Genomic DNA, 14,179 nt, shown 5'->3' on the forward strand with positions numbered 1-14,179 from the left:
CATCGCGTGGTCTTATTTTTACATTAGTGTTTGGGGGGGGGGGCACGGCCTACCAAACAGAGCAAGAAGCCTCAATTCACGCTTGGCTATTCTACAGAGGCTAAACAAGAAAGGATGTTGGTGTAGAAACCTGATCTCAGCTGAGCTCATAACTCGAGCCGAGTATTGCAGCTTGCAGGTGCAACCATGTGTAAACGAGGCAGATTCGCCCCCCCACCCTCTCCCACTTTCTTACTCTCCTCCACCCTCCAGTAAGAGTGAAGGCACCCAGCAATGGAAGAGGCCATTTTTATTCATGCTCACTGCCATGTTGATTGAACTTTTTAGAGGCTGACTAAGCCCAACCTGTCAACGAGTCTTCTTCATTATTGGACATTGTGCCTGAAGTGGACTCCAAATGAAACTCGAATGCCTCAATGGGCGGCTCGTTCAGGCCTAACCGTTCTCCGTAATAACCTGAAGAGTCTGGCTCAGGTCTAATTGTGAGTGAGGCATTTGAAGTCAGAGATGCAGTATGGAGAAAATATGTTTAGAAAATATTACACATGCTTAGACATGCAGGTTCACATCACATCAACACTTTGCTTCCCTGTGGTTGGCTTGCACACTGGAAGGGGCGTTGCAAGGGAGGGAGAGACATGCTTAAAGGGTCCCTGACATGATTTATAAACTTTGCTTAAATATGTTATACATAGCTCCGCTACCGCACGCGTTGACACGCACTGTCCGGACAGAGTGAGGGGGAACTACCGTATATCCAGTGTCCAGCGTGAAACTAACTTCACCGCGGTACACCACAGACATGTCTGCATGGTGGTGTTGCATTTTCCTTTTCTTGCGGGTGGTGGGAGTCGAGTGGCAACCAGCTTTGAGGGGTGTTACCGCACCTATCATGTTGGGAGTGTGGCTCAGAGTTACAAACGTTATATGGCAACCGGATTGCCCCAATGTCGTGGCGGAAGCCGATATTATCCGATCTTCAAAATACAGCGGCTCAGCAGCCCATCCCAATCCTGAAGATCGGATGGGGACATCCCTAGTTTGTAATTATGTTCTACATTGTTCGATTTGTTGAAACGACGTTAAATCTGCAAAAATGACATTTATAGCTTATGGTGCCAGCCATGATGAAACAAGCTCGCAGCTCAGCATCATTTCTGTTAGTGACGTAATGAGGGTAATACCGCTCGGTTAAAGCAGAGTAAACAAACGCTTCTCAAGATAGTTTGTCGATTTGGTTAAGTATATTTTCCATCAAAATAGTAGTGATGCTGCTGGATGTTCACAGTTTCTGGAAGTTTTATTTTCCAAAAGAGGAAGTTTTAAAGGGCTAGCTCAGATTTTTTTACATGAAGTTGTATGACATCCACATCAGCAGTGTAGTGCATCGATGGTGACTTGCACCCCGCTTGGTCCCATGAGCCGAGTTCTGGTTGGATTTAGGTGATGAGGACGGTAGTGCCGGTTAGTTGGTGGGGCCATTTAAGTAAAGACTTTGGCTTCTCAAAATAATATGCGTTCAAAAGACGAATACATTTGCATGACAAACTCCTCAAAAATCCGATCTCACAAATCGCTCTGCGTTGCTTTCTCTCCCCTCGTATCACTGAGCGCTGACGCCTGTCCATTGTTGTGTGTGTGTTCTACAGCGGGCGAGGACCGTGCATGTAAACACTGTGGAACACATAACATTTTTTCAACAACATTTCAATAACATTTTGCCCTTTTAATATTTAAACTTTATGCTACTAAAATATTATTTTTCCTCATAATATTATGAGTTTATTTTCGTAAAAATGTTTTCCATCTTGATATTCCTCTTGATATTTTCACTTTTCTGTAAAATTACAGCAATTTTGTTCCTTTTCAGCTGTTTTTTAAATTTTATTTATTTGATAAATTTTCTTCTTAATTATGGCTTAATTCCCATAATATTTTGACTTCATTCTTGTCACAGTCTAACAATTTCCGCAACCTATTTTACCAAAAATGACAACTTTATTTGTTTTGTTAGTTTCTCATAATATTATGACTTAAAAATATTTCAACTTGACACTGCTAAATTGACTGCTAACATGGTATTTTTCCTCATAATATCACGTTACGACTTCTCGTTAGATTACAACTTTTGCCTCTTCATATTTTGACTTTATTCTTTTTCATTTTTCCTTTTTTCCTTTTTCTTTCCTTCTTTCTTCTTAAATTATATTTTTAGAACGTGCCTGAAATTGCCCCCGGGCCACACATTGGTCACCCCTGTTTTAAAGCAACTCTGGTGCTGTCTGCAGAGAGTGTAAATCCCCAAATAGTGATTTAAAAAAAAGTGTTTATTGTTTTGCCTGCTTCCGCAGTATACTGATATACTGCACCTCTTGCTGCTGTTGTGTGATACTGATGCTGACAGACAGTACGTGATTGAAGAAGGGACAGACATACGGAGAAGAGAAAACACAGTGATATAGAACAATGACAGTAACATCTTCTGGGATGTGGTTGGGCAACCCGGGGAGAGAAAAAACAACAACCCGCACTGCCATCGTCCATCTGCTGGTCCTACCGCGCCCCAGGATGAGGAGCCACCACACGTTGCCTTGTGCTGTCTTGGATTTATTTGTCTCTTTATTTAAGTTAGCGTGGTCGCCCTGTAAGCAGAGTGAGCGGCGAGGCAGGAATGGTGTGTCCGAGGATCATGCCAAAGTTTGTGAACCGGTGTGCAGAATGAAAAGGCGTGCACATACAGTCGATCTCCCCCACTTTTCCAGGACTACGAGCAAATGGCGAAAAACCGCAAGTAATTGACTCACTCATAAAAATGTCTATTTTTGACACGCTACGATCATATATTAACTCGAGTTCACCCCGCTGCACGTTTCAGGCCAGACACAACTATGGTGCATTCAAGGACAGCCGGACAAAGAGCGAAATCTCAACGCTTAGTGAAAAAATATTCACTTTTCACAAATATTCACAAATATTCACTCCATTTAATATTATTACATATAATAATCTGTGTAATAATAAAAACAAGCATGACAGAATAATAAATATAAATAAATATAAATAAATATAACAATCAATATAATAACACATAAATAAGATGAAGGCAAGCATAATAAAGCAAGTTCAAGACTCTTTGCAGTACATTGACTGAGTGAAGATTGCTTTTAGAATTATTGCCCATATCTCCACACAATAAGTTAGATATGGTAACAGCAAAGAACAGGAAAGAGTGTGGAGTGAAGATGGCCCCGTGGAGTGATTTTTGAAGTTGATGAAAGGAAACCGTGGCCAACATTTGTGTTGTGCGCTGTAAGCTGTTTGCTCAAAGAGGCTGAACTGCAGAAGAGTGTAACATAGTATTAGTAGATTGCAGTATATTGTCATATATTTTTTGTATTTCTTTATTGTACTTTTCTGAAAAGTAATGTTAAAATATCGCCTCATCTCGTGTACGCCTCGTCTCGTTAACTGTGTCTTGTGACACCCGTAGTATATTTTCATATCGCTGCTATACTATATATAGTAAATATTGCTTTCATATAAAGTATTTGTACTATTTTTACTGCCAAGTAACTACTTCTACTTGAGCACAATATTTGAGCTCTCTCTGCATCTGTCAATTTGGTATTTTTCTCGGCCTGCTTTAAAAATTGAAGTGAATTCATTTTTCTGTGATTTTTGGCGAGCTGAAATGGCATCGCTCCCCATCTCTCGTCCGCCCTCATTAGATCAGCGTCCTGTGAAAGTCCTTTTTGTTTTAATTTAGACGAAGTGCCATTAACTAGTGTGCCAGTCATCTGTTCTGTCCATGGACATGAGGGTAAGAAGGTGTTTTAGACAAAGACGTGAGAGTAGTGGAGGGTGGAAAACGTGAGGAATCTTTTTGTGTCTGACGCTGTTGAGGGCATGTAAGGCTTGGGAGATGACTCGACATCCCCCATTAACTCTTATTAATACAAGAAGCAAAGTAAATTGTAATGTTTCCTTGGCCTTGCCCAGACATAAAGTGGTTACCCCTGCTGGCTTAAATGACAGCCCTCCCCCTTCCATAGGTTGGAAATACTGGATGCATCGATTCTTATGCAAATAAATGCTCTCTTCCTTCAAAAGCTGTTGCAGTCTTCTGACCAGGGACTTGCAAAGCAAATCATAAATGGCTGCTTTCTCCTCCCTCTGATCTTTTCTGCATAGGAATTTGCAATGCATGTCCGTGTGTGGGAATAGTGGCTCCATGGTATTTCTCCTAAATTCATACTGGTTTGTCTTGGGTCAGTCCCTTCCAGAAAAGCCCCAGTAGTATTTGTACAACTTCTGTTTATGGTGAACATCAGGGGTGCTTGCACTTTTCCAGTGTGTGAGCTACTTTTAAAATGACCAAGTCGCATACCTTCTACTATAAACAGATTTATAAAAAATACAAATAAAATATATGTATATATCGTCTTCAAACAGCCAGGAAGAGGATTCACTGTGCATTGGTTCAGCACCTAGACGCTTCATAGAACAGCAGCATTCCATAGAACGGCATGAACAGAGTGAGCCCTCTTGTCAGTCATACAGTTGCTTTGTCTTTATTGTATTGTGCTTTTCTTAAAACCTTTCTTAAAATTTATGTTAAAATCTTGCTGTACCCAATCTCATGTATTGCCTCATGAGCTGGGTGTCTCGTGACACGCCTACAAAATAGCTACATAGCGTCCATTAGACACACAGTTCATGTATCGGGTCCATCCAGTGGCGGAGCCAGACATTTTTCATTGGGGTTGCCAAGGTGAGACCATTACTCACATCGGGATAGCAATAAGTTGATACCTGAATTGTCTAGACGGACAGTGAGGTGGCCGGAGAGTAACCAGGGGTGGCCACCCTGTAGCTCCTCCCCTGCGTTTGGACCGTCTATTAGAGCAATTAGTAGTAGTATTAATAGTAGTTTTTGGATTCCGTTCCCCATTATGGCGGCAAGACCCGCGCACGGCATAATACCGAAATGGAAGCCGATCACCACTCCTGTTTTAACTCTAGACTCCTTGGTTTACATGCCCACTCATGCTGCTACAGAGAGCTTCTGTCATGAACAGACGTATGTGCTGAATCACGCTTCAGAATTTAAGTCAAAGTCAACATAGTGAGAAAACATGACCGGAACCGACCAAAGTAATCATGGAAAACTTACCTGCCGCTTGCAGTTCATTCAAGACGCGGTTTTATCGACAGCTCCTCCACACGCAAAGTTGTGTGCTGCAGAAAAATGCGTCCAAGCACAATTTCCAATCAATCATGAAATAATAGTTTCACAAACAAAAGTGGAGAAAACACCTTTGTATCATGGAGTTCGGGCCGCAAAGCAGAGCCACCAAACAATTGACTTTTTTTCGACATAACTAGCCGCTACAATTGAAAAGGTACCTTTTGTTATAGATAAAGGCATCTTACTGCTGAGTCAGTTAATCCGTAATTGGAATAAGAAAGATGAAAGTTGCTTTTCTGTGTGTCGCTTTAGACGCCAGCTCACCACTTACTTTGCCACGGAGGCGCAACAGCGAATCAGGTCATCTTAATGTCAGCTGACTGATGTCATATGACATCTACAAAGTAATGTTTATGACGTGGCCGATTACATCAAGATCGACATAAGGGGCACCCCTGGTACGTGATGGTTACACCAGTATGCTGTGTGCATGATGTTTATGTACAATGAAAGTGTAATGGCCAGCGCGCCGGAATTTTACCTTAATCTTTACAGCGTACCTCACAAAACATCACTTCAATCTGTACTGGGGTGGCAACACTTATTCCTGCCTACACAGTTAGAGATTTACTGGCCCCCTGTCACAGATAAGTACCACATCATACAGGCTAACAATATATTCTGGACTGATGAACAATAACTGTAAGCAATACAGCCACAGGACTTGGGCTCCGTACCTACCGACGCATACAGCCAACTTAACTGTCGCTTGCATTTTTGGCTGATAGAGGTAGCCATGCACAAATGTTATCAAAAAGGGCACAAATGTGCTTGCAGTAATTGTGAAATCTTTCCCGGACTCGCTGTCTTTGCAGTGCAGACACAGAGTCTGACTACCAGCTCAGCATTGCTATGCCGCTCTGAGCCGTTTCCCTGACCCCCTCATTACATACTACTTGGCCACAAGGCCCCATGCTGCTGTTAGGGTTTTTAAAAAAATGTAATGGGAGGGTGTGGTTCTCCCTTTATTGGGAGTCTATTGTCAGGTACTTTTCAAATACAGTCGACTTTTCATGGCCGTGTGGGTCCTAGAATGGCAGGGTGTGTTGAGATACAGTAGTTTAATAACAGCGTTGAAAATCCTTTTGCCAGTGACAGAAGATTTTTCAATAGTTCGCCATAACTTTTACGACAGGCTTGCGTCCAGCTTCTTCTGCTTATTGGAGCTTGTTGGACAACGGACTTGCACATCACCGCCACCAAGTGGTTGGAAGCTGTTTTTTAACCGAGCATCTCATGGGTAGCAGTCAGATCTTTGTTGCTTTCAATTGATAACGTATGTGGTTCCGTGGCCCTCACAGCACCCATGTGCCGCGAAACCCTGGCTTAAGTGATGATAAAGGAATGAATGATATTCACCATATTCTGTATTTTTCCCAATTAAAAACAATCTGATTGCTGTGATTCAGCTGCAGTCAGTACTCACTGCTCAGTGGTCTTGATGCCCGCAGTATTATCTGTTTATGGTTCAGGAGTAAAGAGCCTATGAAAGCTGATGCCTACTGAGTCTTTTAACACAGACTTTTAAGACTTTTAACACAGTAAGCAACCTGTGCAAAAATACAAAAATACCGTATTTTGTAGAGATATTAACAATATAGCCCCTCAGAAGTAACCAACTCTACAGAACAGAGTGTCACTCCATATGAAAAGAGTGACGGGGTCCATGTTGTAGCTTTTGCACAATAACACACTGTGGTTGTAGAGTATAGAGACGAGTAGTGCTTTCGTTGTTGTGGTTTTCACACAATGTTGGCTTTGTAACCGCATGAGACGGGACATGCCTGTGGAGTGCTAACTGATCTGCGATTAGTGAAAGTATTGACTTATGGTATTATTCATCTTTTGAAATCATCGTGTGTCAAAACATTTATAATTGATTTAATTAAGCAAATTACTCCCATTACAAAATGCTCAAATATATGTCTCGTGGGCACTAGGCCTGGACAATAATAAATAAATGAATTAATTACTGTAATTTCCGGTGTACAAGATGCACCGGTGTTGAAGCTGCACCCACTAAATTTAGAGGGAAAACCAGATTTGTACATACACAGTATAAGACACCCGTGGATAAGCCGCACGTGTCCACATCATAAAATGACATATTGTGGTGCGCACGAGTCCGTGAGGACCAGCCAGCTCTTTATTTGAAAGGAGCCAATCATGAGCTATGAGAAAACTTACAGCAAGCTTGTCAACCCGTCGGAAATCGCAGGAGCTCATTACTCAATATAACAGTCTGACTCATGGTGTCATCTTAGATAGAAGGCTAAAGTCAAAGTCAAGTATACAAGACAAGTACCAATACGAGTTTCAAATAAAAAAAACAACTATTTTAACTTCATCCCATAATGCATTTCGTCCCAGGAGAACAGTTCATTGGCCAATGGCTGCCATGCTGAGCTCAGGGATGAGCTCCCTCTGGTGGCCCGGCAGCCGGCAGCCAGCCGCCCCAGCTATGAGCAAACATGGAGCCGGAGTCCCAAAAAGCAGTTCTTTGCTCATGCAGCATGCATTGTTCTTGCAACTCCTGCCACGTCACTGGAACCACGTGTACTGGCTTCTGCCTTTCCAGTAGATCATTCCTTTGACGTGGAGGGGGGAGGGGGGACTTGTTGCACGGGTACCATCTTGTCTCCCACATCGTCCCACCCAGGCTCCGCACACTGGAGAGGTCCCACCAGGTGCTGTCCTATGGTCTCCCGAGAACAAAGATTGCCAGAGACTTGCACTTATTATTTTAATTTCTGCACAGCTTGTGCATTAACTACTGTAAATATGATGGACTAACAAATAATGATAATGGAAAATAAATGACACATGACGTGATTAAAGAGGATTAAAGATATCATGTACAAACGATGTGTGTATTTTAAAGCACGTTGTCTGCATTGTATCACCTTGAAGACAGAAGATGTAGCTGCCTATCAGTGATTAGTCAGTGATGCACTCTTGGCAGAGGGTGCTTTGTCACATTTTCTTTCAAACTTAATGTGCTCGCGGAGAATGATTAATAGATAAACCCAGTCCAGCTCAGAGAAGGAAACATTGGCGGCCGCCATTGGCTTTGTGCTCGGGGATCAATTTTCTAGGGCTAATCTCATGCTTGTGAACCACCCTCTGCTTTTCCCTTTTTTCTTCCTGCTGCAGCGCCCCCCACACACCCTCCCCCCTCGCCCTCTCTCTGATGGATCTCCTTTGACTGGCATAGCGCCGGGACTCGGCCATGCATGCAGCGCTGGCCCATGGGTGTAGTCTCTCCCCGTGCTATCGCTCGCTCCCTTCTTTGCTCAAGAAATATTCATTAATTAGTAATGGAAACTTTGCAGACCAGGGCCGGTACTTTCTCTCCCCTTGCAGATAAGGAGCAAATGGAAGAGAGGAGAAACCTTGTGGCCAGGCTTGGTAGAATCCCAACGAGCACAGTCAATCACAAAGCGTTAATCTGGCTGTTTCATGATTGCTGCGCTTATGCACAGACGAACAAATGTGGATGACTTCGACCACCTCTTTAAAAGGAGCGCTTGAATCACATTCCTTAACTAATGGATACACATCACCATTATGTGATTATTGACTCAAGAATTCAGGAGGATTTGACAGCTGAGGCTGAGCAATGCAATAGGCAAGCTGTGCCTTGTGTGACCTTGCATGAGGTACAATAGATGGCAGTATCCTTATCAGAGCGACTGTGCATTCGCTTAAGAGCTTTTATAAAGGTCACCTCATCTGTGCCTGCTACCCAGGAGGTAGCGACATAAAAGGGCCCCAGCCATCAGCTGAGCCAATAAATCTTTGTGTCAATAATCACTGTTTACATGCACTAAAAAAATAGTCATTGAATGAATTCTGTTCAAACCGGCCTTTTAAAACTCACATAAACACTTTAATTAGTAAGGCCCGACCAATATGGATATTGGGACTGATTCCGATCATATGCTTTCTCTTCATTGTCTTCTTGTTGACAGGGTTTATTGACTCGGGTTTATTTTTATTTTTCACATCCTCAATCAAACCTTCATTTTCTTTTGAGTTACACACTTTTCTATCGTCTGAAGATAAGAGTTGACGTCTTCCTGTGCTCCTCTGGTTTATCCCTGGACTTGTCTGTGAACCTGATAAATTAGCTCATGTCTTCAAATTCATCAGGCATGTCGCCCCACTTACTTGGCAGCTCGCCTGAGGTAATTGTACTTCTGTCGTATTTTAAATGCTAGCTGTTTTCATGAAAGCTGTTGAAAGGCTCATAAAGCTTTTAACAATCCCTAAAAAAAATGCAGCACCGCCCGACAGGTAACAGCATAATTTTTGAATCATGACGCATTTTTACAGCGACAAACCACAGTTTTAGTTAACAGTCGGGGTCATTTCCATTCATGTGGACTGCTTCCTTTTGTGCGCTCAAAGCTGACATGAAGAGATGGTCTCGGTGCTCAAAGGACAGCAAATCCTCTCAGATGTGAGTACTGGCTTATCCAGCATCCAAGCTATGATATGGTTGTCTTGATATAGTCGTTCTCAACAGTTGGGCTATGGATACCCTTCCCTGTTGGCTCTGGTATGGCTCGTAACAGTGATTATCACACAGTTCAATTATGGTCATCAAAGGGGCGTGACTGGCCTACCGTAAAGATGTGATAGAATGCCATGCTGCTTCTTACACATTACTGAAGAATGTCATTTTTTTCATGCCAAGTCTCGGGCTGCTTGTGGTTTTGAAGCCAAATAAGTTTTGACAGCTGGCACAGCTGCCTGTGCTGTGCCAAATGTCAAATAGGAAGCCCCGGTGTTTATGAAAGTACAATAACAGGAGCGTGAAACATTTAGATCAGCATTTACGTGCTGCTATAAAACAAAAAAAAAAAACGATTTCCCATTCTCATTATGACTTCCCCTGTAGACTTTGCGCGATCAGCGCATCGCCAATTAGGGAGTTTAAATAAACTGATGACCGAGAACTGATACAATAACGAGAAGGAGCAAGATGTGTATTTAAAGAACTTGCTTGGTGTAAATTGCAAGCATTTCAACAATTTTCTAAAAATATTTTTGCCATGCCCCAAACTGCACGTAAAGATTAAAACTGGGGCTGAATGATTGCGAAAAATAATGTCATTGTAGTTGTGACAATCAACACTCGCTGAGACGTTTGGTTGGAATAGTGTAAAATGGTGTTGAACGAAAGTCATGGCAAAAGAAATGCTCCTCTTGAATACGTTAAAAAGCCAGCATTTCAAGAAATACTGCAAATGTTAGACAATACGGATTGTCTTTGAGCAAATATATGTCACAAATGGCAACTCCACAACTTCAGAGTGAAAAATGACATATTAAAGGAAATATTTGACGGAGATATTGCATTATTATTCATTTATAAAAGAGGAAGACAAAAACTTGCATGGCTATGATTTTTATTTAAGAAATTCAAGTTTGTTTGAGAAATTAAATTGTATTGCTTATCATTACATGAATGAAAAATGGTCTCAAAATAATGTTGACAATAATATCGTTTATCTGCAATAATTTCTATGATACTTGTCATCCAACAAAATGTGTTATTGTGATAGGTGTCATTTTAAGTTTAGACTGTTCTGAAACTCATTTGCTCTTTAAATACATGAATGGTGACTCTAAATGGCCCCAAAATTGTCAAAGCAAATCTCCCCACCACCTTACTTTTTGTGCATTTTCTTTTTTCTCCAGCCGAGGATGACGGTCTCTGGGAGAACGGTCTTTCCTACGAGTGTCGCACGCTGCTGTTCAAAGCCATCCACAACCTGCTGGAGCGCTGCCTCATGAATCGCAGCTTCGTGCGCATCGGAAAGTGGTTTGTCAAACCCTACGAGAAGGATGAGAAGCCTATCAACAAGAGGTCAGTGTTGGCATGCTGCTCGTTTCTTTTTTTTTTAATTTTACATTTGCTTTTGGTTGTTGCACTGCAATGTGGTCTGATGCGCCTCAGCGGGTTGTCCAAGGCTTTAAATGATATACGGTCAACAGTTTTATCACCTCTGTTTGTTGAAGGTTAAGCTGAAGAGCGCACACTCATCTTGAATCAAGCTTCGTGATTTTTTTTTTTAAATCAATGCTATAAATGCTTACGGTCAAAAGGCATTTTCAGTCAACAACAGCGTGTTAATAATACCTCTACTCACTTATATGCAGAATAAAATTTTATTCCAATTCTGAAGTGTTTGCTATTGCCTGCACGTTCCCGTTTTATTTGTGCACAGCGTGCAGGTTGTGTTAGAGGCAATAAAGCATTATTGAAAGCAATAGTACTGTGAAGTGAGCAAAAGGATTATGAATGCATTAGGCTGTATTTAACTTGGATGTTACTATAAAAGGTGGAGATTGGACCCCAACCTTATGCAGCAGGTCATCTCAGGACTCATTTGTGTTGCATGCGGCAACACAAATATTTTATGATCAGAAAGAGATGCTATGATAATAACAACAACCATAATACTAGTAATAATAATAATAATAATCATTTATCATCTTTGCCTCAGGATTAATCACTAGCGTGTATATGGGATTTCCAATGTAAATTAGCATCGAGCTAGCGCATTTTTTATAATGCATTTTGTTTATGTTGAATTTCACAGAGAAATTATGTAAGTCATAATTTACTCTGAAATGGAATTGCAGACTTTTTGGGCGGGTTGAAACAACATTTGCGTCCACACTTTGCGTCACTTCCGTCATCCTCCACTTTCCAAGGCTCGTTTAGACTGACAACAAAGCAGAATTCCATGTGTGTCATTTTGGGCATATAAAAAAATACCAGGAGAATGTTGACTACTGCGAGTCATGCCAGTCTAAATATTCAGTTATTATGTTGGCTTGTCGTCAAAGCTTATTTCCGGTCACGAGATGGCAACGGGTCGCTGACATCATCGTTTCAACAATGCAGCGGATTGCTCGTCTATACTGAAACGACGAGCTGGCATTTTCAGATTTTTCCTCGCTGGAAGCCGTTAAAAAAAAAAAACAAAAACAAAAACAGTTTCAGGGCACCCAGAACGCCGAGGCTGAAACGATTAAATACTTTGCCGTTTTGACCTGAAAACGTTTCCGTGTGGATAGCCCCCAATAGTGAAAGTCCTCCCTGGCCCCTTGGACCTCCCCCACCTGAGACTTTGACTATTTGAGAAGCACTGCACTAGGCCAATCGTGCTGTGCTGACCCACTTCACTTCTACTGTCCTGTACGGTAGGCTAGTGTGAGTGATGTCAAGTTTGGTACGCTTCCTCTCCAGAGCACACATGCACATGGGGGCGATGCAGTAGAGTCATCAAATGACTGTAATGCGTTCGCATCAGTGACACATTTTAGTGTAGGAATAAAATGCAAAAACTCAAAATAGTCAAAAAGTCAAACCCACGGAAAGCTTGCTCACCTGCTGCAACATTTGTGTGTATGATAGAATGCGATCGCTCCTCTCACATTAATTCATGTGGCATTTCATTGGGCCCAACAACTCTATTATGTAGTCTTTAAAAAATGGCTCATGAATGGACTGGTGGGTTGCTACAGGGCCACAGGTTAGTGGCTGCAAATATTTGCTCCAGGTTATGGCAAACCATGCAATGACATTGGTCACCACGATCCCAAGCCGATGTCAGGTTGTTTTTTTTTTAAATTAACTTCTCGGTTGTACATTGGCATTTACATTTCCCTAGCTGTTTTATTTTTCACAAGTTTACAGTGAGCAAGGTTCCAACCCGCAATGATGTGTGGATGTGTTGTGTTATTGGTCTTGCAGCTGTTTTTGTATTGTTGCCAGATCTCCCAGTCAGGTGATCACTGGGCCACACAGCAACATAATCTTGTTTGTGCACAGATCCACGTGTGTGTTTGCAGGTCAGTCCATTTTGGTCTGCCAGAACTCTTTCTGCTCTTCTGTCAGTTTGTCTTTCTTGTTTGCCGCCTTGTTTTGTTAGTGAGATTGAGCTTAATTGGCAGGAGATAAAATAATGTGCTAAATGAAGGATTTATGGACAGTGGCACCTCGGTTTTCCAAATTTTGCCGTAGTTTGCGTTCACCAGCTTGGTTGGCTTTCCAAATGGCGTGCGGTTTGTTTACGCCGCCATCTTGGACCACACACCCAAGATGAAATTTGATATTTGCACGTGTTCGTGCAATGCATTGACTTAAAGAGAAGGCCGTCGTCATTTCAGAGGTGCGTAAACAACACACGGCCAGGCAGTGCTGGCACGAAATGACCACGCTCTTGCACTACTTATTTACATCTTGTCAAGTACTGTTTACGTCTTGTGCACGTACAATAGTACGCACAACGCGCATTGTTCCCGCATGGGTATGCATCGTCTCCACCCCATCCTGCATCCGTGAAGCAGTCGTGGCGTCTTGCATGACGCCACACAACAGCTGGCTTCATTAATTCCTCTATTTGCAAGGGGACCTCTACTTGTGAATTCTCCAAGAGGTGGTGGGAAAGTTAACATATTCATGTGAACGAGACACGACGGGCCACACTTTGATACGCACCGCCAGCATTGTTTGCACATACGTTGCAGTCGATTTGCGATGCTTTTATGGATTTTACATTATTAAAATTTGACAGCAGCAACAAATTTCTGCTATATGGTTGTTGGCCTTTTTTTGTCCGAAGGTGTCCACTACAGGTCAAATGAGTGTTCATTTCTCCGTTTCATATGTCATATTTGTGGCATTGTTTTTTGAATGTAAAACTGTACTTTACGGTACAAAGCTTTTAACAGAGCTCTCTGCGTGAGTGCAGAAACAGTTTAATGCCCTTCAAGCATAAGCTCCCCCCCCTTTGCAAAACTATCTGAAGGTTATGTTAAATGTTCAGTTGTCATTTGGAATTATGTTTGCATTATTTTATGCAGGTAAAACTATAATTATTGTCTATAAAATGTTTTTTTGTGTGTCTGGAA

General features: G+C 42.0%; 1 protein-coding gene across 3 annotated transcripts in view; it reads left to right on the forward strand.

The window, feature by feature from the left end:
• The window catches only part of med13a (mediator complex subunit 13a), a 94,643-nt gene that overhangs the window by 15,752 nt on the left and 64,712 nt on the right, over nucleotides 1-14,179 (forward strand). For all 3 annotated transcript variants that reach the window (XM_054754087.1, XM_054754085.1, XM_054754088.1), the window contains one exon: nucleotides 10,955-11,123. In XM_054754087.1, the coding sequence (XP_054610062.1) occupies nucleotides 10,955-11,123 (169 nt within the window). The remainder of the gene's footprint in view (nucleotides 1-10,954; nucleotides 11,124-14,179) is intronic.

This window comes from Dunckerocampus dactyliophorus, chromosome 16 (genome assembly GCF_027744805.1).
Source record: "Dunckerocampus dactyliophorus isolate RoL2022-P2 chromosome 16, RoL_Ddac_1.1, whole genome shotgun sequence".
NCBI classification, from domain to species: Eukaryota; Metazoa; Chordata; class Actinopteri; order Syngnathiformes; family Syngnathidae; genus Dunckerocampus; species Dunckerocampus dactyliophorus.